This window comes from Chroicocephalus ridibundus, chromosome 8 (genome assembly GCF_963924245.1).
Source record: "Chroicocephalus ridibundus chromosome 8, bChrRid1.1, whole genome shotgun sequence".
Lineage (NCBI taxonomy): Eukaryota > Metazoa > Chordata > Aves > Charadriiformes > Laridae > Chroicocephalus > Chroicocephalus ridibundus.
The window spans coordinates 29,208,035-29,229,993 of NC_086291.1; the positions used below are offsets into that span (position 1 = coordinate 29,208,035).

General features: G+C 41.3%; 1 protein-coding gene across 1 annotated transcript in view; it reads left to right on the top strand.

Moving 5' to 3' along the window:
* Nucleotides 1-21,959, top strand: part of HMCN1 (hemicentin 1) — a 187,557-nt gene that overhangs the window by 151,254 nt on the left and 14,344 nt on the right. Inside the window, exons 72-97 of the mRNA XM_063343291.1 lie at nucleotides 1,071-1,212; nucleotides 2,257-2,401; nucleotides 3,307-3,434; nucleotides 3,834-3,990; nucleotides 4,169-4,290; nucleotides 4,487-4,651; nucleotides 4,874-4,981; nucleotides 5,483-5,620; nucleotides 5,794-5,928; nucleotides 6,204-6,473; nucleotides 6,810-7,000; nucleotides 7,378-7,591; nucleotides 8,162-8,296; nucleotides 8,777-8,967; nucleotides 9,692-9,773; nucleotides 10,536-10,805; nucleotides 11,378-11,548; nucleotides 11,756-11,926; nucleotides 13,004-13,174; nucleotides 14,366-14,536; nucleotides 15,213-15,383; nucleotides 17,252-17,422; nucleotides 17,798-17,947; nucleotides 18,271-18,408; nucleotides 18,734-18,855; nucleotides 20,419-20,656. Of these exons, the coding sequence (XP_063199361.1) occupies nucleotides 1,071-1,212; nucleotides 2,257-2,401; nucleotides 3,307-3,434; nucleotides 3,834-3,990; nucleotides 4,169-4,290; nucleotides 4,487-4,651; nucleotides 4,874-4,981; nucleotides 5,483-5,620; nucleotides 5,794-5,928; nucleotides 6,204-6,473; nucleotides 6,810-7,000; nucleotides 7,378-7,591; nucleotides 8,162-8,296; nucleotides 8,777-8,967; nucleotides 9,692-9,773; nucleotides 10,536-10,805; nucleotides 11,378-11,548; nucleotides 11,756-11,926; nucleotides 13,004-13,174; nucleotides 14,366-14,536; nucleotides 15,213-15,383; nucleotides 17,252-17,422; nucleotides 17,798-17,947; nucleotides 18,271-18,408; nucleotides 18,734-18,855; nucleotides 20,419-20,656 (4,267 nt within the window). The remainder of the gene's footprint in view (nucleotides 1-1,070; nucleotides 1,213-2,256; nucleotides 2,402-3,306; nucleotides 3,435-3,833; nucleotides 3,991-4,168; nucleotides 4,291-4,486; nucleotides 4,652-4,873; nucleotides 4,982-5,482; nucleotides 5,621-5,793; nucleotides 5,929-6,203; nucleotides 6,474-6,809; nucleotides 7,001-7,377; nucleotides 7,592-8,161; nucleotides 8,297-8,776; nucleotides 8,968-9,691; nucleotides 9,774-10,535; nucleotides 10,806-11,377; nucleotides 11,549-11,755; nucleotides 11,927-13,003; nucleotides 13,175-14,365; nucleotides 14,537-15,212; nucleotides 15,384-17,251; nucleotides 17,423-17,797; nucleotides 17,948-18,270; nucleotides 18,409-18,733; nucleotides 18,856-20,418; nucleotides 20,657-21,959) is intronic.

The following is a 21,959-nucleotide window of genomic DNA, read 5'->3' on the forward strand; positions in this document are numbered from 1 at the left end:
AATTGCTGAAATTGTATTTTTTCAAAGATGGGTTTTATGACAGAGCATAAGGATTAAATGGTAGTTTCATTGCCTGTCTTTTGTCATCTGTATGCTACTGTGTTTAGAAACCATAGCATAGGCCTTGCACTCAACAGGAAATAGCAGTTATTATCCAAAATCTGACTGTCTAATCCAGTGTGGCAGTGAATCATTTCACCTGGGAGGCTCCAGCGCTGCTGTTTATTCTGCATTAGTAGGCTTGCTGACTTGGTGCCTAGTACGAGACCAGTGTCCTAGGATACCAGTGCCGAGAAGCGCAGAACTGGAGGAGTTTCACCTGTGCGTTCTAGTTGCTATTCTCAGATCTTCTATTCAAGAGTACATGGGAATGTCAGCTTTCAATTTCATCCAAGGTGTCAATAGCACATCCTGGAAAAGTTTGAGTTTCTGTTCTTTTTCTGTTGTGTTTTAACCGGTCAGGTTTTTGAGCACTTGTAGTTGATATTAGTCAGTCATTCGTGCAGATCTGATCCAGACTAGGTGTGGTAAAAAAGCTTGGACTTCAAATGGCTACCTAGCAGGTGCTGTGGAGTCATGGCAGAGCTGAGAAGAGTGGTATCCTCATGTCCAGAATTGCTGGCCAGTAACCTTAGTAGGCTCTTTGTGCTGGATCCCACCTGATCAAGAGTGTGATGTTTGAAGAACAGCGTACAGAAACTTGTATTTCCTCTGCCTGTAGTGTGCATGGATTTTCAAAAAAGTAAATAAATTAATCGTTAGCTGCCCTTTTCCATAAAAACTGAAAAGCCCTTTGGCTACCTAGCCCAAAAAAACCTGTCTTATTCAGGCACAAATCCCAGTAAGGGTTTCAAGGGGGAACCATTAAGCAGTGATAATTTTTTAAAACTTTGTTTACCCTATTATCTTCACAGATGTGAACAAAATTAAGCCAGCAATGAATTCAGTCCCTGGTTTATCTTTGGCCTTCCTTCATGGCTTTTATTATTCTGCAATGGAAAAATGTTCTGTCTTGATAAAGAGAACAATGGCAAAGTTAAATTTGTCAAACTCTCTCTCTTTCCCCTTAGGGAACTCCTCGCATTCGAATCCTATCCAATGGGCGATACCTGCAGATCAATAATGCTGACCTCAGCGATACAGCAAGCTATACCTGTGTGGCAAGTAATATCGCAGGAAAAATGACCAGGGAGTTCATGCTGACAGTACACGGTAAAATCATGGATCCGGTCTTGTGCATTTTCATCTTTGCATGGTATTTCTGAAGGAGTTCGAATGGCAAGAAAGAAGCATTAGTAGTCTCTTTCTAGCCAAGTGTTTACCATTTAGGCTGTGTGTAAACTGCGTGACCGTGTGTATCGCCTCATGCGTGCCCCCATCTGAGTCCACAGTTGTCATTCACACTAAAGGACGTGTTGGGGACTCACCATGGCTCCCTCTCCATCTGTCTAGAGACAATTCTGCTAATGGAGGGTGCTGTGCATCTAGCCATCATGCTGATACGGAGCCAGGATACATCCAGAATGAATGTCCAGATCCAGGACTGAGAAACTCACAGACATTCTTAAAAGCATTTGACTGCCACCTTGGGGGACCAGGTTTCACAGCTGGCTTGGCCACCAGTTTTGCAAGTTATTTGAAAACTGTGGTGGCTTCTCTGTACTTGTAAGCAGGAGACAGTAGGAAGATAGGGCTTGAAGGGCCCTATGCATCTTGATACCTGTACCTTGTACCTTGTCCGAATTTCATTTTAACCCTTTTTATTTTCTCACATCTAGTCTGATGAGAAATTATTCTATTCTCACGCTCTGGGAATGATAAGAAACTTTTTTCTCATCTCTGTTCTGTTCGCAACCCAGTCATATGTACCTGCGTTACGCTGTGCTCCTGCCAATGACTGTCCTTACTGGTCCAATTCAAATTCATTTTTTCTCCTTAATTTATAATTAGGAAACAAGGATATCACCACAGCCTTATTCTGCTGAATTAAATACACTTTTACTATTTTAGCTATAGGATAACCTTTGCAGTAACTTGCAAAGATGACCTTTAAAATGCATTTCAGACAAACTTTCTTTTTCATTCCCTGCTGCGTCACGGCAATTATCGTGCGCTACACAAAATGGTAAGAAACTTGTTTCTGTCTTTGCAGTGATCCCCATGCCTGCTGCTGCATCTGTTTTCATGTGTTAAGTTTCAATCATTGCAGCCTGAAGTGGGTTTTTTGCATAACATTGGCAATTTTTCCCTTTACAGTGGCCCCTACAATCCGAAGCAGTGCTCAGATGGCTGTTGTGCACATAAATGCTTCTGCTGTTTTGGAGTGTGTTGCAGAAGGGGTACCAGCCCCAAGAATTACCTGGAGGAAGGATGGGGCTATTTTTACTGGAAACAATACGAGGTATTGGCCAGAAGTCAGTGTAAATATTCTTCATTGTTTTTTCAGAATGTATTAATTACAGAAAGCTTAATTAGACATCTATGACTTGTAAATTAGTCTTGTTTTCACAGATCAGAACTAATAGTTGTACTGTCATCTCAAATAGACCCAAATGCGGAAAATAGGTAGATAGAAACAATATAGATTACGATAGAAACATTAATACAAAGTTGTTCTACAGAAAAAGTAACTGCATCAGAGTTTTCATCCTTTTATTAGGGCCAAAAACTCCTTTGACAACCAAATGGAATAATATTTCTTCTGATATTTAAGGTTTTGAACAGTAAACATGGAAAATCTTTGTATCTTTTTATATATATTGAGTTTTAGGATGATGCCAAGCAATTTCATGCAGACCAAAAGTTACTTGAGTATGCTCTGAGTTTCTAATATATAAAACTTCCTATACATGTTCTAGTATCAACTTTTATTGTAGTGACTGGTTTTTGTCTTCTGATTGTTTTAAGGGGAAGTAGTCTGGCATTTTCTAAAACTGAGCAAATGCTAAAGAATTCAGTTTTGTTTCAAAGAAAAAAGATAATGTACAAGAATTAACTAGGGTTTTCTAAGGTTAAATGAGAAACCATAAAAAAGGGCTTCTGGATATTTTCTGCAAATCTGTCATCGTTTATGTGGAATCACTATGTCAGCTAGATTTCATAATCTCTCTGGAAAATGGATGTGCTGGGAAAGGGTGAAGTCAGAGTAAATGCAATAAATGAGAAAACTCCATGTGCCCAAATTAAGACACCACGTGTTTAGGCTATTTGTTGTGTACCCTGAGTCATCTTTTCCTTCTGCACTATCCGGATAGCCTATGGCTCTGTTGATTGGATAGTAAAAAAAAAAATATGGCTTTGTTGCAGATATTCCATGTTAGAGGACGGATCTCTACACATCCACTCAGCACATGTTACTGACACTGGAAGATACGTGTGTATGGCAACCAATGCAGCTGGCACTGAACGCAAACGAATTGATCTGCAGGTTCTTGGTAAAAGTTTTGGTTTTAGATAAATCTATATGTTTTTACAAGTCTGAAGTCCCGTTACATAATTTTTCTTGTTCTGCCAGATCCAATTTTAAGTTTAGCCCCTTTTTAGTTGCTCTGGTTAAAAAATTAAAAAAAAAAAAAGGAAGGAATTTATGGTCTTAGGAATACAACCCAAATGTTCATGAAAAGAAAATACTTGTTCTTTGTGCCCTGGAACTGGAAAGACTTGACACATCCCATGCCACATGTTTAGTAAGTTTACTAATGTCAAGTTACTCTTTATAAAAATAATGTAAATGTGTTCGGGCAGTTCAGCCCTATATATATATAGGTATGAGAGGGGGGTTGTGGGCATATGGATATAATTATTCTGAATAATCAGGCTTTGTTTGTCCTTAGTTCCTCCAACTATTGCTCCTGGACACACGAATATTACAGTTACTGTAAACGTGCAGACCACTTTGCCTTGTGAAACCACTGGCATTCCCAGACCAACAATTAGCTGGAAAAAGAATGGGCATCTGCTTAGTGTTGACCAGAACCAGAATACATACAGGTGAGAGATGTTTTCTTTTCATCAGGGGTTGAAAGTTTTCAGGCATGATTTTGGCGCTTTAAGAATCTAACCGTGCTTAAATGTAATCTTGCATAGCCAGCAAATTCAGGGCTCTGATTACCTGAGAAGAAAAGAAGTATTTCAATGGCTTTTACTTTCTTCTCTTTTCTTTGTTCAGACTTCTGTCTTCAGGTTCCTTAGTAATCATTTCTCCCACTGTGGATGACACTGCTGTCTATGAGTGCTCTGTGTCAAATGATGCAGGAGAAGATCAAAGGGCAGTTGAGCTCACTGTTCAAGGTAGAGGGGATATTGCTGTTACATGTGTGTGGCACCCAGAATTGCTTCGGGGCATTCTAATGTTGAGATTTTTATATCATTCTTTTATGATACTGATACCCATATGTCTCTGCTATTCCCAAGAAAGTTAAGTTATTTCCAAGAATTCATAAAAATCAAAATGAGCAATAACCTTTACGCTGATCTTCATTTTTAGTGCCCCCATCCATAGCGGATGAAGCCACAGACCTTTTGGTAACCAAGCTGTCTCCAGTAGTAATTTCCTGCACTGCATCAGGTGTTCCTGTCCCCTCAGTTCATTGGACCAAAAATGGCATAAAGTTGCTTCCCAGAGGAGATGGCTACAGAATTCTCTCTTCAGGTACTGTATGTGACTGGAGCTCAGTGGCAGAAAATCAGTGAAAGGGTGCAGTTGTGCACACCTAGAAGTAATTAAATAAACGCAAACAATCCCCCAGACAACCCCTTTCCAACTTCTTAGGTTAAAAATATAGGCCTCTTAAGATGGATGCTGTGAGGGAGTTTTATTGTGAATCCAGGAAGGCTGCTGCGGTGTGTTGAATGCAGTCTCTCTCTGCTGCAGGTGCTGTGGAAATACCCGCCGCTCAGTTAGCCCACGCGGGACGGTACGTCTGCGTGGCCCGCAACGCGGCCGGCTCAGCCCACAGACACGCCACCCTGCGTGTTCAGGGTAAGATGGGGAGCTCCAGCGCATGCTGTCAGTAAGCGTTGCGCATTTCATACGTACATGTGCTGCAGAGTAACAGTGAGGCCAGAGTGAACCGTCACAAGTAGTGTCTTGTGCAGCTGAATTGTTTTGTGGGTGCACTGATTATTCACAAGGTCACTCCTCTGCACGTTACGGCTCTGATACCTTGGATAGAGCCCCCACAGTCCATGCTGTTCTGTTTCATTTTTGAAAGATTTTTGCGTCTTTGCTTTGTGTCTAATTAAAATGTTATCTGTGATGGCAAATTGTATTAAGTCAGGCCGTATTCTATACCCATACTCAAGTTGATAATGTTGTTATAGTTAAGAGCGTTTCCACTGAGCCCTTCATAAGGATGGCAGAATACGACCATTGCTAATTCAGCCTTCTCAGACTCTCTGGTTATGTGATTTTAGTATCTTACGTATTTTCTAGCTTTGAAGGTTAAACCAATTGCATTTTCCTTTGTATTTCGTTCCACAGAACCACCAGTTATCCAGACACAACCAGGGGCGCTGGACGTCATTGTGAACAATCCTGTTCTGCTACCCTGTGAAGCGACGGGTACACCTCGACCAGTAATAACATGGCAAAAGGAGGGCATCAATATAATCACAACAGGTATCCTCTTAAAGCTTGTAACTCCAGCCTAACTAAAGCTTGTAACTACAGCCTTGCTGTAACTCAGAAGCTTATTTTCTCTATTCTGAGTATTTGAACTTAGATATAAGGAACCCATTTAAGGAACCCAAAACAAAACAAAAAGTCTCATGCTTTGCTTATATTTGTTTTAGGCAACAGTTATACGGTTCTTCCCAGTGGCAGTTTACAGATTGCAAAATCAGCTGTTGAAGATGCTGGCACTTACATGTGTGTTGCACAAAATCCAGCTGGCACTGCTCTGGGGAAGATCAAACTGAAAGTTCAAGGTAAATCATTTTTTAAACTCCTGCTGTAGTCATTTACAGACAAGAAATTTGTGCATGTGCTGTTAGTCAAAACCCAATTCTGAGCCACGCAAATGGACCTAATGATTTCCAATATGATTTGACACTGAATAGAGGCTGGGAGGTTTATTCTCTTTAGTGGTCTTTCTACTTTAGGATTAAAGTGTACTTTTAAGATTATTTTCACTAAGAACTGAAGCGTGCCATGCTTCTTACAACATACAATTATTTTAAAAATTTTCTTATTTCTTTGTCAGTTCCTCCTGTTATCAAGTCCCACCTCAAGGAATACGTTGTTCCTGTTGATCAGTCTGTCACTCTGCGGTGTGAGGCTGAAGGCTACCCTGGGCCAGAGATTAGCTGGCATAAAGATGGGCAGCAAATAACGGAGTCTCTTAGAAGAAGAATTCTTAGCAGTGGTGCGCTGCAGATTGTGTTTGTGCAGCCTGGCGACGCTGGCCGGTACACGTGCATCGCGGCAAACCTGGCAGGGTCCAGCAGCTCTGGCATGGAGCTCACCGTGCACGGTAAGTGGGACTATACAGAAACGATGGGCATTATCACAGCGTGAGCCTACGGAGGGTAAGGAGCTGGTGTGTAAGGGAAGAGTTGAACAAAACTGTGCTACGTAATGGGTACGTAATCAGCCAGTTGCTTGAATTTAGGAAGAAGATTGCATTTCCTTAACTCGGTTTATACTTCGTTACAGTATTTCTCTGGCACACTTAATAGTAGTCATCGACAGAGACAAGAAACAATACAGAAGATCCAGGGAATGATTTCTTCAGTCCAGTGTTGTGTGCTATTTCGGTACTGCTTGGGTAATACATAAAGGTAAATCTTTTTAATAATCCTTCTCACAGTTCCACCCAAGATTCACAGCACGGAGGCGCAGTACACAGTCACAGAGGACTCCCAGGCTGTTCTCTCCTGTGTGGCTGAGGGGATTCCAACACCAACAATAAACTGGAAGAAGGACAATACACTGTTAACAGAGATAGTAGGAAAATACCGGGCCGTGCCAGACGGAGACCTCATTTTGGACAATGTTGTTGTAAGTTCCCTAAATCTAAGCTATGACTTGACAGGTTTGGCAGTAATAAGACCTTTCTTCTCTTCATTTTCACTCACTTCTAGATTAGTCTCTGTTACATTTTTTGTTTTCTTGTTCTTAATGTTCCAGAGTCTCCATAAATGTTTCATTTTCCACTGAAGAGTAAAATATCTGTTAAAAATGTGTAGTGATAAATTCTGAGGAAAGGTGAAAGGAAGTGTAGGTCATCTTTCAATTATAGAGGAAGTGAAAGATTTCAGATGAACATTTCTGCTGAATGCTTGTTCCAGACCTTTTGAGATTTTCTTATCCTTACAAGTGGTAGTGTTGTGTAGGATGTATCACAGTTGAAATTTCCCCAATGTGCTTTCTTTCAGCCTGAAGATTCTGGTAGTTACACCTGTATTGCTAACAATGCTGCTGGAGAAGACACGCACACTGTCACCCTGATGGTTCATGTCCTTCCAGCTTTTACTGAACTGCCTGGAGATATATCTTTGACTAAAGGAGAACAGCTCAGATTAACTTGCAAAGCAACTGGGATACCTGTACCCAAAATAACATGGACCTTTAACAATAACATCATTCCAGGTGGGTAACACCAGGTCTTACTGGTCATTCCACTCTAGAGTTGTTTTCCCTCATGCAGCGTTGCAATTAGTTTAGGATAAGGAATTAAAAAAATCTAGAGAAAACAAACTTGTTAGGCAATGATTGTGTGAGGAATATCTTCAGTATTATGCAATCATGTAATTAAATTGCCTCTGAGACCTAGGAACACACAATTAAGAAATTGTTCCTCTTCTGTAGCCAATAATGTAACACATTAAAAACATTCACTACGTGATGATATTTACTCAGCATCCAACAACTAATGCTGTTTCTCTTAAATATGAAGAAAACCTCAGCAGTTCACAGAATGCAGATGCACAAAGCTTGAAATTAAGGGACAACTTAAGTGAATGCATGCATGTGGGCAAATGTCATAGCAGTGACTCTTCTCTGCATTTCTAAGATGTCTCAGAAATGAAATGGCACAGTGCCATTGAGCTGCGTTGCAGAATAGTGCTGTAATTCAAACAGACTCATGACATACCAGTCATGGAGATGTGTATGTTTAAAATCATTGAAGTAACCCTTTACTGTGTGTTCTCCCGTCAGCACAATATGATGATGTAAACGGACACAGTGAACTTGTTATCGAAAGAGTATCTAAAGATGACTCCGGTACCTATGTATGCACAGCAGAAAACACAGTTGGCTCAATCAAAGCCATTGGTTTTGTGTATGTCAAAGGTAACGTAAAATAGCAGTAGTTGTGGTCAGTATCGGACAGTTTCACACAGCCATCTGTTTTGATAGTAAAATCATAGAATGGTTCGGGTCAGAAGGGACCTTAAAGATCATCTAGTTCCAACCCCCTGCCCTGGGCAGGGACACCTCCCACCAGACCAGGTTGCTCAAAGCCTCGTCCAACCTGGCCTTGAACACCTCCAGGGATGGGGCGTTGCCAAGGTCTCTGGGCAACCTGTTCCAGTGCCTCACCACCCTCACAGTAAAGAATTTCTTCCTGATATCTAATCTAAATTTAACTTTTTTCAGTTTAAAACCATTTCCCCTAGTATTCAATACCTTGTCTATGGCTAAATGGGAAAAGTCAAAGCAGGTTGAAATTCACACTTCAGAAAGTCAGAGATGAATGATCTCTACCAGCAATTTCATTAAGGGCATTTTATTTTGACTCTGCTATTTCGCTGACATCACTTGTTCTTTCAGAGCCTCCAGTCTTCAAAGGAGATTACCACTCTAGCCGAATTGAGCCCTTGGGTGGCAATGCGATGTTGAATTGTGAAGTCAGAGGAGATCCACCTCCAACCATCCAGTGGAGCAAAAAAGGAGTTGGCGTTCAGATTAGCAACAGGATCCGACAGCTTAACAATGGTTCTCTTGCTATCTATGGCACAGTGGTGAGACACTGGTCTGTTACAATACGTTTCTGGGTTGTATTTGATTAATAAAGGTATTCCAGATCACATTGTTTTGAAAGAGTGAGGCTAGACATTGAATCCACTTTTGCTTTTACCTTTAACAAATGTTGTTTTAATTCAGACTAGTATTAGACTTGAATTATTGTGACCAAAAAAAACCGAGGGGGCTGTCATTCTCTTTAATTGTCAGAAGGACCAAATCTACATTCTAATTGTTGGTGTCTGAAATCCTCATTGTTCCAAATTAAATGGGACTTTTTCTTTTGTCCTTGAGAGGGAAATTTCTACAAAGTCAGGTCAGCTGAAAAGCAATTGTGTTCTCCATGTGCAAATCTCTTAGCATCTAAATTCCTAATACGAATGGCAAGACCCCAGTTCCGCCCCCATAAACTTACGTCTGCATTTTGAAATGGGGTTAAAAACAATAACTCCCCTGAGTTTGTTTAAGTTAAAAATAAATAAATAAATAAATCCTTACCGTTAAGGAGTTGCAGGAAATAAAAAATGGAATAATATAAATAATTTGCAGTATCAGCTTAATGTTAATAAAGGCAAAATGTTGAGATACTCTAGAATCTAACAGCATGCCTCTTAAGATCCAGGGCATGCCATGTTGTGTTGCAGAAAATTCACTTACAGGAGGTGCACTGTAAACGGAAGCTCTCATTACATCCATGTTGACTGTTTGCTTTTTGTTCTTTAGAATGAAGATGCTGGTGACTACAAGTGCGTGGCTACCAATGATGCTGGGGTGGTGGAACGCAGTCTGACGCTAACACTTCAGAGTAAGACTCAAAGTTATAAGTTTAATTCCACTAGATTGGAGCAATAACCTACCTTTGGGTAGGCGTATGCAGCTCCCGTTGAAGTTTTGGAGGTTGGGCACTGCACTGTAAGTTAAGATTCATCTCATCTTTCATCATTAATATCTAAGAGTCTAGTCTAAGCTAGTGACTGGGGCCAAAGCAGAGAAGCACGTAGACGGTGATTCAGCCTCATCTTAGAAACCAACTTAGAGTGGGGCGAATCACCTTCTGAAAGGGCCTATGTCTTATACAAATAGATTAAACTAGACTCTTAACCATTAAATTAAGAAAGTTATGTGAGATGAATCCCAGCTTTCACTGACAATATTTTGGTTTTGGCAGAAATAATATTTTAGAATTATTTTTCACTAGTGGTAGAATTTCTGAACATCCCTTTTCTATTGTAGCCTCAAGCTGTATTCATCTGTTATTTATTTCTCACTTGCCTCTGGACATGATTAATAGCATCTCCCTGCAGGTTTTTTGAAAAGTAACACATTTTAGCAATAAGGAAGACCGTGTTCTTGTATAGTCAGGCCTCAGTCCCAGCTTTGGTCCTCAGATTGCTATGTATTAAAAATACCCTATCATTGCCATTTTAACTTGCCTGTATTTTGACAGTGGAAGATCAACAGTAATAATAACAAAAAACTGATATTTTTTTTTTGCCCTTGTTCTGACCAGACCTTCAATATTCAATACAGCAAAAAAAATGTAACCACGTGCTATTGGTTCTTTTAGGTCCTCCAGTCATTACTGTTGAACCTGTAGGGACAGTTATTGAAGCCGGTGCCACAGCAATGCTGCACTGCCGAGCAGATGGAGAGCCTCCTCCAACCATCCGATGGTCCCGCCAAGGTCATCCAGTTGTGAGCGATGAAAGGGTGACTGTCCTGTCTAATGGCTCCTTGCGTATTGTCGCAGCACAGAAGGAAGACACGTCTGAGTATGAGTGTGTAGCGAGGAATCTCATGGGATCTGTTCTTGTCAGAGTGCCACTGACTGTCCAGGGTAGGTGCACAAAAGAGAGGATAGTGACTGTCGAACTGGTAGATTACAGCATTAATTGAGACTAAATATGCTCAAGATTTTATTTTACCCGTATTTTATGGATAAGATATTTTATCTTACCTTCCATATACGCATTAGGTATATGTTGAGCCTAGTCTGAGATGTCAGTGGGTTTCTGTTTCATGAAATGTTTCGTTATCCTCATCCAGCTGTGTGAGACAGGTGAGTGTGAAGGAGAGACATAAATAATAATGAAAGGATCTTAAACTAGATCCCATCCTCAGAACACATATCATAACTTAATTGTACCTCTAAAGAATAACTTAATTGTACCTCTAAAGAATAACTTAAATGCTTTTCTATAGCAGTACAATTAGGAGCATAGGCAATAAATATTTCTCTCAAGTATTCTCTGAACTGTAGTAAGATATTTCTACAGTAATGAAGAGGGTGAAGTAAGTTGGATTTCTGAGTATGGCTTATGAAGTGTGTTTTTCCACTTTGCTGCGTCAATCTAAGAGAGTTATGAGCACAAGCATGTTACAAGCGGAGCATGTTTTTTCCCGTTGCAGTGCACGGTGGGTTTTCGGGTTGGCTGGAATGGCGAGCTTGCAGCGTAACGTGCGGTCAAGGTGTTCAGGAGCGTGTGCGTCAGTGCAACAACCCTCTGCCGGCAAATGGTGGGAGGAGGTGTGAGGGGCCTGACACAGATGTACGCAGCTGTCACAACACGCCCTGTCCAGGTATTTCTTTAATGAATTGATACTTTCAATGTGCCTTCTGTTAAGTGCCCTAACAGTGAACCATTATCGCCATGGATCTTCAAGACAGATTAATTTTCCTAAGAAGCTGGAATTCATTTCGACTTTTGTGGAAAGGAAGAGGAAATTTCAATAAATACCGCAAAAATATTTTTTTTAATTGAAACCGTGGGGTTTTCTCTTTCTTAGTGGATGGCAACTGGTCGGAGTGGGGTCTATGGGAAGAGTGTTCAAAGAGCTGTGGACAAGGTAACAGGACGAGGACCAGAACCTGCAGTAACCCACCAGCTCAGCATGGCGGGAAGCCCTGTGACGGCGGTGCTGTGGATTCGGTCATGTGTAATATTAGGCCTTGCCCAGGTAAGAGAGGAGCGGTTTCAAATTAGTTGCACACAAGGGGCTGCCCAGATAGGTTTCTTTATTTCCTCTAAACCTGAATTCTCTCAGCTTGTTTCCAATTGCTAAATTATAAAAGAATTAAGCTTCCAATTTTTTTTGTTTTAAAATTGCTTGTAATTTATTGAATGGCACTAGTTCTTGGCAACAGAACTCACAAAAGTAAGTGTAAGGAATATTGTCAGCAATTTGTCTTTTTTTTTTTCCCTCCAATAAAACTGTTAATTTTGTATTTTGATGTTTTCCAGTACTCCTTACCCATGTTCTCACTTACTCTGCAAAGCCAATTAAAATGAAAAATGAAAAAAAACCCAAACAACCAACTATTAGAAAGTCATGTAAAACATGATGGTTAATAATTTAAGATATTATCTGTATATTTTCCTCTGTTGTTTTAATTTGCAGCCACATCTATCTCCTAACCAGCTGAATGTTCAGGTTTCCTTCCTGTCTTTGTGGTACTTCCCGTGTTTGACAGGTGGTAGTTTATTCATAACCCATGACCACTGGCACGTTTCCTTCTATACAATTGTTTATTATATTGATTTTTCCCTATTGCCCCAGCTCTGCTACCACCACGATGCCAAACATTCATCTACTGGCCTGAGATTAATTTTTTCTAGATCTTGGCAACAAAATCAATTCTGGCTCCTGTGTGCTGGTAACCACTGACGCTGTGTGCTGGCCTTTAGCTGGCGTGCCCCTTCCCCTGCGGGGACCTGCCGCCTAGCACGGGGCAGGCAGAGCCAGGTAACTTAGGAAAACACCAGATTTCATCAAGTGTTCAGTTCTGTGGTTCCATGATTGTTCTGAGGCGATGTATTTGGAAAACAAAAAGGAAAGAATTAATCTCCCTTTTGCAAACTGTTGATCCCATTTCAGCTGTTGCTGGAGGCGAAGGTTTTTTCAAGGGCTTATTCAGGATATTTCATTTATTGATATTAAACAACGTAGCTTTTTTGCCTGAGGCTGTGTAGCTGTAATTTCAAGTTCAAGCAGCTGTATAGTTTAAACAGTTTCAGAGCTGTGCTGCCTTTGCAGTTGATGGTGAGTGGAGTTCTTGGCTGCCATGGGGTCCCTGCAGCGAGACGTGCGGGAAAGGAACTCAGACACGACTGCGGCTCTGCAATAACCCTCCTCCTTCGCACGACGGGTCGTACTGCGAGGGATCTGATGCACAGATGCAGGTTTGCAACAAGAGACGCTGCCCAGGTAAGATGCATCGGACACAAAGACAATAGACTTGTCATTTCCTTTCCAAATTATCCTTATTTTATATCAAAAGCTTTCCAATTCTGAAAGTGTAGTCCCTTAAAAAATTCCCTTCAAGCCTTTTATTTTCACTGGCCCCCATCACTTTAGCATGCCGCTATAAAACTAACATATAGGATTTCTTCTATCCTTGTCTCTCTTTCTTTACCCTGCCACTATGCAAAAGCAGCATTTTAAATCCTTGGCAGTTAAACTACAGGTGTCCTAAACTTTTAGAATTTTCCTAGGTGCTGTTTTTCATTTATCCTTTTCTTCCACATTTCAATGTGTTCTTCGTAACTGGATAGGAAAACTCACATTTTTGAAATATGACCTCTGTGTTTGGCTGAGTGCTTGGATAAGGAAGGGAAATTTCCTGAAGTGCAATGTGCAGGAGTTCAGACTGGATCCTTCTGGCTTCATGCTCCATTTTGTGCACGTGAGATCCTGTGCTGAGTCCCCACTGTAACTATCAGCTGGTAGAAGAGAGAACTGACCTTGAGGTGCTTGAGCAGCTGAGGGCTCGGTGTTGCACATTTCTCTGGCTTGATGTGCTGCTCCTGAGGATGCTGTTGCTTACAGATAGTTTGTGACTGAGGCCAATCGGCCCCTTCTCAGCCAGCAACTCAAGTGCTCACACAGATGTACCTGTAACATTTTATGTCACCGTGTCTTGGGAGATCAAAGACCCTACCGTTCAACTGCTTAAACCTGGCTGGTGTGAGATAATTTAGTAATACCTCCTATAAACAGCTGAGCCGGTAAATTAAAGGTTAGTAAGGAAGGAGTGGGGAGAAGGCGGTAATGCTTACATCTTCAGGCAGCTGCAACCAGAGGAGGACACAGGAGTAAAGACTGGGTTTTGGGGATGGCACTAGTACCAGTGTCTGCCCAGTGTGGTAATTTTAGGGATTTGTATATGGTTCGACTTGCTTACAGATACCTAAAACTGTGAGCTTGAGGACTTACAGATTATTTAAATGACAGGTCATGCTTTTCTCCAGTTTTGCTCATGGAAATCCCAATGGAGCTTAGATGTTCTACAGAGAATCAATATCCTACAGTCAGTTTTACCCTAATATAGCACTGATTTACTTGGTTATTTCCGATGTCAGAGACCGTTACTGTACCATGCTATGCCTTTCTCACCAGTGGACGGGAAGTGGGCCACCTGGAGCAGCTGGAGTGCCTGCACTGTGTCCTGCGGAGGAGGCAGCAGGCAGAGAACGCGCCACTGCTCAGACCCAGCACCGCAGTTTGGAGGTCACAAATGCGAAGGAAACGACATACAAATTGATTTTTGCAACAGCGATCCCTGTCCAAGTAAGTGCTTTGGGATAGGCTGCTTATCCACTTCCTGGGTTTGTATGTATGCTCCAGAGGAAGGAAGCTCTCCACAAATCACACACTCCCACAAAAGTCTGGGGGTCTGAACACAGGCGAGTGGTGATAGCGGCCCAGTAAGAGTGAAAGCATCTCTTCATCAGTCAGCGTGACCGGGACATTTTAAACATTAACTATTAGAAGCACAAACCAGCAGCAGCTGGTGCATAAGCTCCCGCCGGACTGCCAGAGGACGCCCCTCTCTGAAGTTACAACCGTCCAGTCAGAAAGTACCGCCAAGTGAACTTCTCTGTGTCTCACAGTAGAGTGTAGTGACTCACTTGGTTAATAGTATGTCCTGCGACACTCTGGATTTGGTTAATATGCTTTGAGAAACTGCTGAATGCCGGACAATATAACTTTCTTATATCTTTAATTGTATGGGGTTTTTTATTTTTATTTTGGGAAAAGTGTCCTGGTTTGAGGTGAAACAGAACCAATTTTCTGTTAGGTAATTTTACTTTTTAGCTAAGCTTCTAACTAACTAAGCCCAAACCACTATAGAAAAGAAATTAAAAATTTACTCTCCTATAGGAATGTTTTCCTAGCTTGACTGTCTGCTTTTAAGTATCTGTTATTACGAGGAAGACAGAGAAAATATGACTTATTTTTACAGTTCATGGCAACTGGGGCCCATGGAGTAGTTGGGGAACTTGTAGTCGAACGTGCAATGGAGGCCAGATGAGGCGATACCGGACCTGTGACAACCCTCGCCCTGCCAGCGGTGGCAGGGCATGCGCAGGGGCTGACATGCAGATCCAGAGATGCAGCACTGAACTCTGCCCTGGTGAGTGCTCAGACGAACAGAGGTTAAATGCAGCTTTCCCTGGAAGACTTCAGGGTACGCAGAACCTATGTCAGATTTTCATATTATGAAAGGAACGTACAACATTCCTGTAATTACTTACAATTTCATGCGATCTAATAATCCACTCTCACTTTTTTCTTTAAATGACTGTCACCTTACAAGGATTTCCCCCTTCACGTGTTAGATTTTCTCAAAATGAGGTGGAATAATTCAAAACAAGAAATAGTGTATGAAAACTTCTCCCACACCTAGCAATTCTACTTCGTTTTTACAGTAAATACAGCTTATGAGGCAGGCTCCCAGTGAACTGCCATAAGATATTCCAGGAGCAGGGAAGAATGCTCAGCTCAAATGCTTTAAACAAGACAACAAAGCAGTTAATTTGTTTATTGACAATACATAAGTAAGGGGCAATCACTGAACTTAGACATTCATGATCAATATCAGCAATACAGCAGATAAACCACAATGCTAGAGACTTACTAAACACCTACAAATTTCTAAACGCCCTTCTGTAACTCATCCCACAAAAGGATTATTATTTTTTTATTATTAATTCTGTTCTAATGATGAAAAAGATTATTAAATCCCTCCTCTGTGCGCACCCCTTTACGCGCCCTCCTCCTGTGGGTGATGCAGGAGCTCCAACTGTGTACTTGAGCCACGTTTAGCATGCTGCTGACCCACACGCTGGTGACAAAGCCCCTGCTGAGGCCACGTCCTGAGGTGAGGCCTCTGCTTGTTGCACCCCATGGCATCAGCCCCGCTGGCTGGAGACCAGCTGCTCGTGGCACGTGAGGACAATTCTCCATTAGGCCCCGCTGGATGTTACAGTGTCAAGCCCAGTCTGATTGTTCCTTGTTTACCCCTGTCTTGCTTGGGTTTGTCCTCCCCAGTCACAAATTTTCTTGCTGCCTTTGTACTTTTCAGTTCATTTGTTACTATTATTTTGGCTAATGGTTGTCTTAAGTACACTTTTTCATTGTTACTTTTCTCTCATTGTGACCAGTTTTGGGCAAATGTCATATTGGATCAGGCATTCCCAGATACTCTGTTTACCCAGTGTTCAGTCGTGTTCCTGTTGTATCATCTGTTGCTACTGAGGCTGTGCTACCGAGAGGAGGCTGTGCAGACTTCAAGCCAAATCTAATTGACCTCTTTTGAGTGTTTGGATAGATAGAACACGTGTTCTTTATTTGCAAGATTTATGGCTTGTTTAGTTTCTGTCAATTTTATACCCATGCAGTCTCAGATATTTTCTTTGTAGGTGTAAAAGCACTAAAGGTCTAGACAGCTGGGTTGTCTCTGCAGTGACAGGCTACCAAAAACTACGCTAGGAGTCTGAATATTGACAGCTGTTCTTTGCAAACTGGTTTGTGATGGATCTGTATACATGCAACGGCATTTTTCAGTTTTGAAATCGGCTTCTGTGTAGCCTGATACTTGCAGGCCATGGATGCAGAACCTCCAGGGGAGAGTAGCTGGCTGAAGTCAGGCTGCGGGTGGTCGCGTAATCTCTTCTCCCTGTAGAGCAATGGATAGGCAGCCACCCAAACGGAAGAATTTGACCCAGCTCTTGCTAAGTCTCCAACCATTATAATGGAAATGTTCCCTGGAGGAGAATCCTTGTCACCAACACAGCTGAGACACAAATAAAGTTTAAAGGTGGTGTGTTTTAAGGGGAGGAGTGTTCACACGTGCCCATTAAGGTGTTTTTGTCATCCTTTTAGCTATTTTGTTTCTCTGTCACATTGGTTCCATCAAGAAGGAATGACACAGAAGCATCGCTGATGCAGCCTGAGGCATTTAAAATGAAAAGTCCCTTTCTTCATTGTTTCTTTCTTCAGTGGATGGAAACTGGGGGCAGTGGCAAACATGGAGCCAGTGTTCTGCTTCTTGTGGAGGAGGAGAGCAGACCCGAATACGCCTCTGCAGCAATCCAGCCCCGTTAAATCGTGGACGTCCTTGTCCTGGAGACTCCTCCCAAATATCCAGGTGTAATTCCCAAGCCTGTCCCGGTGAGTTCACTTACAGCCCGTGCACTGTGACAAGATGGTGAAAGCCTGTGGCGCTCCTAATTTGACGAGTACTACTCCCAAGCCCAACTTGGCCGGTTGACCAAGTAATTTAATTTTTTTGGCTTAAACCTCTTCTGGCAACTTCAGCTGGATAAATTTTTTGTTAACCTGTTACACAGCACTAGAGTGTGCTGTTAAACGATTGCTGCTTTTCAGACAGGGCTGAGTGCATAAGGTGATTCCCGTGTTAAGCAGAAATATCCTTTTTAAAATGCTGGATAATATTTCTGAATTTTGTCTCCCCAAAAATAACAGACAGCAGAGCTTTCACATGGGACTTTTTTTTTCCCTTCCTCCCTTCTCTCCCCTGCACAGGTGGGCCTTCACGTGCCAAAGGCAGCATCATTGGAAATATCAACGATATTGAATTTGGAATTGCTTTCCTGAATGCCACAGTCACAGACAGCCCTGACTCGGAAACTAGAGTAATAAAAGCAAAGATTACAAATGTCCCTCGGAGCCTGGGTAAGCTTTTTTATTAATCACTTTTTTTCCTTAAGCCAGGCTGAATTCTGTGCAATGTCAGTTTTCACCACTTCATTCAGTGTCACTGACGAAACTGATCTAAACTAAAAGAGAGAGGAAAAGGAAATCTTCAGTATTTACTTCGAGTACATGAATATTTGTAAAATGATTCCTCTGAATATGGCAATTCTTTTTTAATTTTTTTTCTGGTTTAAATCTTGAGGATTACACTAGTTTGAGGTCCTCATATTCAGCTCCCACTGATGTGGGTCACGTGATGTTAGGAAAAAAAGCTCTCCAATGTTATGTCACGTTTCTTTCAGGTCCAGCGATGAGAAAGCTTGTTTCTCTGCTCAGCCCCATTTACTGGACAACTGCAAAAGAAATTGGAGAAGCCATGAATGGGTTTACGCTCACTGACGCGGTCTTCAAGAGAGAAACTCAAGTGGAGTTTGCAACTGGTTAGTTACCTGTGATATACCATCTCCTCCTGTTTCCAATAAGCTTGATAAATACTGCGTTTCTTAAAAAATAGCACAGAACTGTTGCTGAATTTTGAGTCTTGTGCCTATGCCAGTAGTTTCTTATTGACTATGCCTTTCTGAGGCTTAAATACAGCTTTTAGAGCTGTAATTTGAAACATGGGATGTTTATATTATAGGCACGGTATGCCTTATAAAAATATGAGTATAGAATAACTGGTCAAGGGATCTCAATTCAGATACTGTGTGGCTGACATGGGTCTCTCTTAGGGTGCTTATAAATCACTGTGCTCCTAATGCATAGGTGAGATTCTGCGAATGACTCATGTTGCCCGGGGCTTGGATTCAGACGGAGCCTTGCTGCTGGACGTCGTTGTGAGTGGCCACGTGCTGCAGCTCCAGTCGGTGGCTGATGTTAACGTGAAGGTAAAGCTGCTCAAGACACCACCCTCCTCTCTCACCGATATATACTTCCTCTCTCACCGATATATACTTCCTCTCTCACCGATATATACTTCCTCTCTCGTCTGTATTAAACTAGTAGACACTAAGTCCTGAAAACTGTTTATTGTACATAACTTATTTGGTGCCTGGTTTAGTTGGTAGATGTTAACATTGCCTTTGAAAACAAAAAGTTGTCCTCAGGAAAGTAGTACTGGTCAGTTAAGATTGTTAGCTGTTAGAAGGGCAGTATGGCAAAGCGCCTTTGGGGCTAGTTGTCACAGGCAGGCATACGGCAGGTGTTGCTTTCAGTAGAGCTATAAAGGCGCATCTTGAGCCTGTCAGACTTTTTGGTTTCCCAGAGGACGACACCATCTCTTTTATGCCATGGCACCATGCAAAAATTTCTGAATATCACTGATGATTTGTTTGTGGCTACAATTATATGTAGTCTGGCAGAGAAACATTGCTGTGGCTGGTAAAATTGCAAAGACGGGGCTGACCAGGTTCTGAGTAGGATTACATCACAGGGTATTTTATGTGCTCTTAACATGCACGCTGTCACGATGCTGTTAATGATGTGCTCCTTTCTCTGCTATAGCATCAAAACTTGGTCCTGTGGAGGTATCTATTATGGCAAACAGTCCTATTACGCAATTCATCTGAAATATTTTACAGAATTTGCTTTTTCAAAGATTGACATTTCTCTGTGAACTTTGTCAGGGAGGATGAGAGGGTGGTTTGCATGATCGTATGGCAAAAGGTTACAGTCTCGCCACTGAATTGCTCTGCCTGTTGTTTCTAGGAGATAATCTCCGCTCCTCCTAGTAAGACAGCTTCTGGCACTGACCTTGTACTCCTGATAGAAAGGTGGAGTTCAAAGGAGCTGGTTTTCTGTCTTTTGGGTTCGGTGTAAGGCATGAAAAAGATTTTGCTTAACATAATAAGTGGTGTTAAAGTTTTGTTTTAAAACCAAGGTGCCTTGATAATTGGTTTTACTGTGAAAGAAAGAGCATTCCTTAAAGTTGTTTTTATAAAGGTGGTAATTAGTTAGTGGTAGGTAACCAGTAAAAATGTTTTAAGAAATATAGGTGAAGTTATTTATATTTTGATACACTGAAATATGTAGCATGTCCAATATTTATACCTTTTTTCAGTGGCAGAAGTTTTCTGTACTGATTGTTTATTTAGCATATGTTGTCAGCATCTGACTTAGAAGGAAAAAAAATATTTAGATCTCAAAAGTTTGTTATTGAACAATAAGATCACTTTCAGGTTGGGGTTTTTTTGGAAATGCTCTGCTTTATCCCCCATCTTCAGGATCCTCAGTACCACAGCCTGTTTCTTATGTAAAGAAATATACGAGATGCTGTTGAGATTTAACCGTTAAAATAAGAGTAAAAAAGGCACGTGTTTTGTGAAACACAATTTGTTCAGCTGTTAAGTAAAAAACCTTTCCCAGAATACATCTCATAGCACTTTAAAATATGGAGACCACAGTGGTGTTGGCTGTACTTGGTGGCTGATCCTTAAATCTTCTTGTTTCAGGATTACACAGAAGATTACATTCAAACTGGCCCTGGGCAACTGTATGCCCATTCTACTCGTCTCTTCACTGTCGATGGAGTTAGTGTTCCCTATACCTGGAACCACACCATCACCTATGATTACACTAAAGGAAAAATGCCTTTCTTGGTGGAAACGCTCCACGCGTCCTCTATTACAACAGAGTACAACCCGTTGGAAGAAACTGTGGCTTTTAAAATCCACGCTTCCATTGCAAAAGGTATTGTTCTAATCTTTCACAAAAATAATTCAATGGAAAAATAATATCCTATCTCCCTAGAATTCATTGCCTATATTCTCAAGAACTGGTTATGACCTTGAAAGAGGAAATGCCGTTAAACGTAGGTAACTTAGATCCTGGGACCTACATGTCTTGTTAATGTACCCATAGACTAAAATGTACAAGCTGTTGCAGTTTGCCCTTACTCTTCCCCTGTAGTTCTCATCAATGATGTACACCTGCATTTGCTGACACTGCTAAAAGTATCCCCAGTAGCTTCAGATAGTCAACCCTAACGTATTTCTCGATTTCCTTGCATGTACTTTTCATTCTCTAAAAAGAAAATTACTGTGGTTTTTGTGTGGAGTCAAGTGTTGGTGGGTTTTTTGTTTTTGTGTAGCTATTAAGAAAAAGGATTGTATATTCTCTTCTCACAGCAAAAACCGCATAAATGTAAGTAAGGTAGTAATGAGGATACAGAGGTGGAAGAACATGCAAAATTCAGCAGTAAAATGGGTAAAATGTCCTAAGTCATTCCTCAGATTGAACTCGTCTGGAATTATTTGCCATATACAGAAAATATGATGCTGAGCTGCAGATTGAAAACTTTACTGGTACTTTACAGGTATATTTTTTTAAGGCCAGATATGAATGATGTGCACTTATGCAGCGCTGTGTAGACACGTGCTTGCGCATGGTGTGTAAATGTGGTGAGTCCTGTCTCGGCAGTGGGGAGCTTGTAGCTCCGTCAGCTGTTGTGCTGTCTCTTGGCATTACTGACCGCTGGCTTTCCTTAACCGTGTACCTAAGTGCTCTTAAGGAATAGGGCATCTAGTTGTGTAAGTGCATCTTGCTTTGAGAAGTCATAATTGGTTAGCAGAAAGTCCTGTTATCTTTTTAAATACTATTTGGGCTTTTTTTACACAATAAGGCTTAACTTCATCATTCAAATGAAATAACTCAGGTTTGAAAGTAAATGAAAGAGTTGGGATTGCCTATCTCAGTCTTCCTTTTCAATAACAATATTCTAAATGAAGTAAAAGAATCGTTTTCCCACTTGCCAGACTATGAACTCATTGTGCAATTTGAAAACCAAGTAAGATTTTTATTTTCCGTTTTAAAAAGAGGTGTGGTAAAAGGAGGTCTCCAGATCAAGTTATGCCTCTGCATAAATCTGGCCCAGCTTTACTGAACTTGCAGTTATTTCCTCCAACAATTAGAATAGTGCTTTTTTAAAGATTTCATATTTATTGAATCAGTTTTCAAGTTTTCAGTTTCAGCAAATTACGCGTGGTCTTAGAGC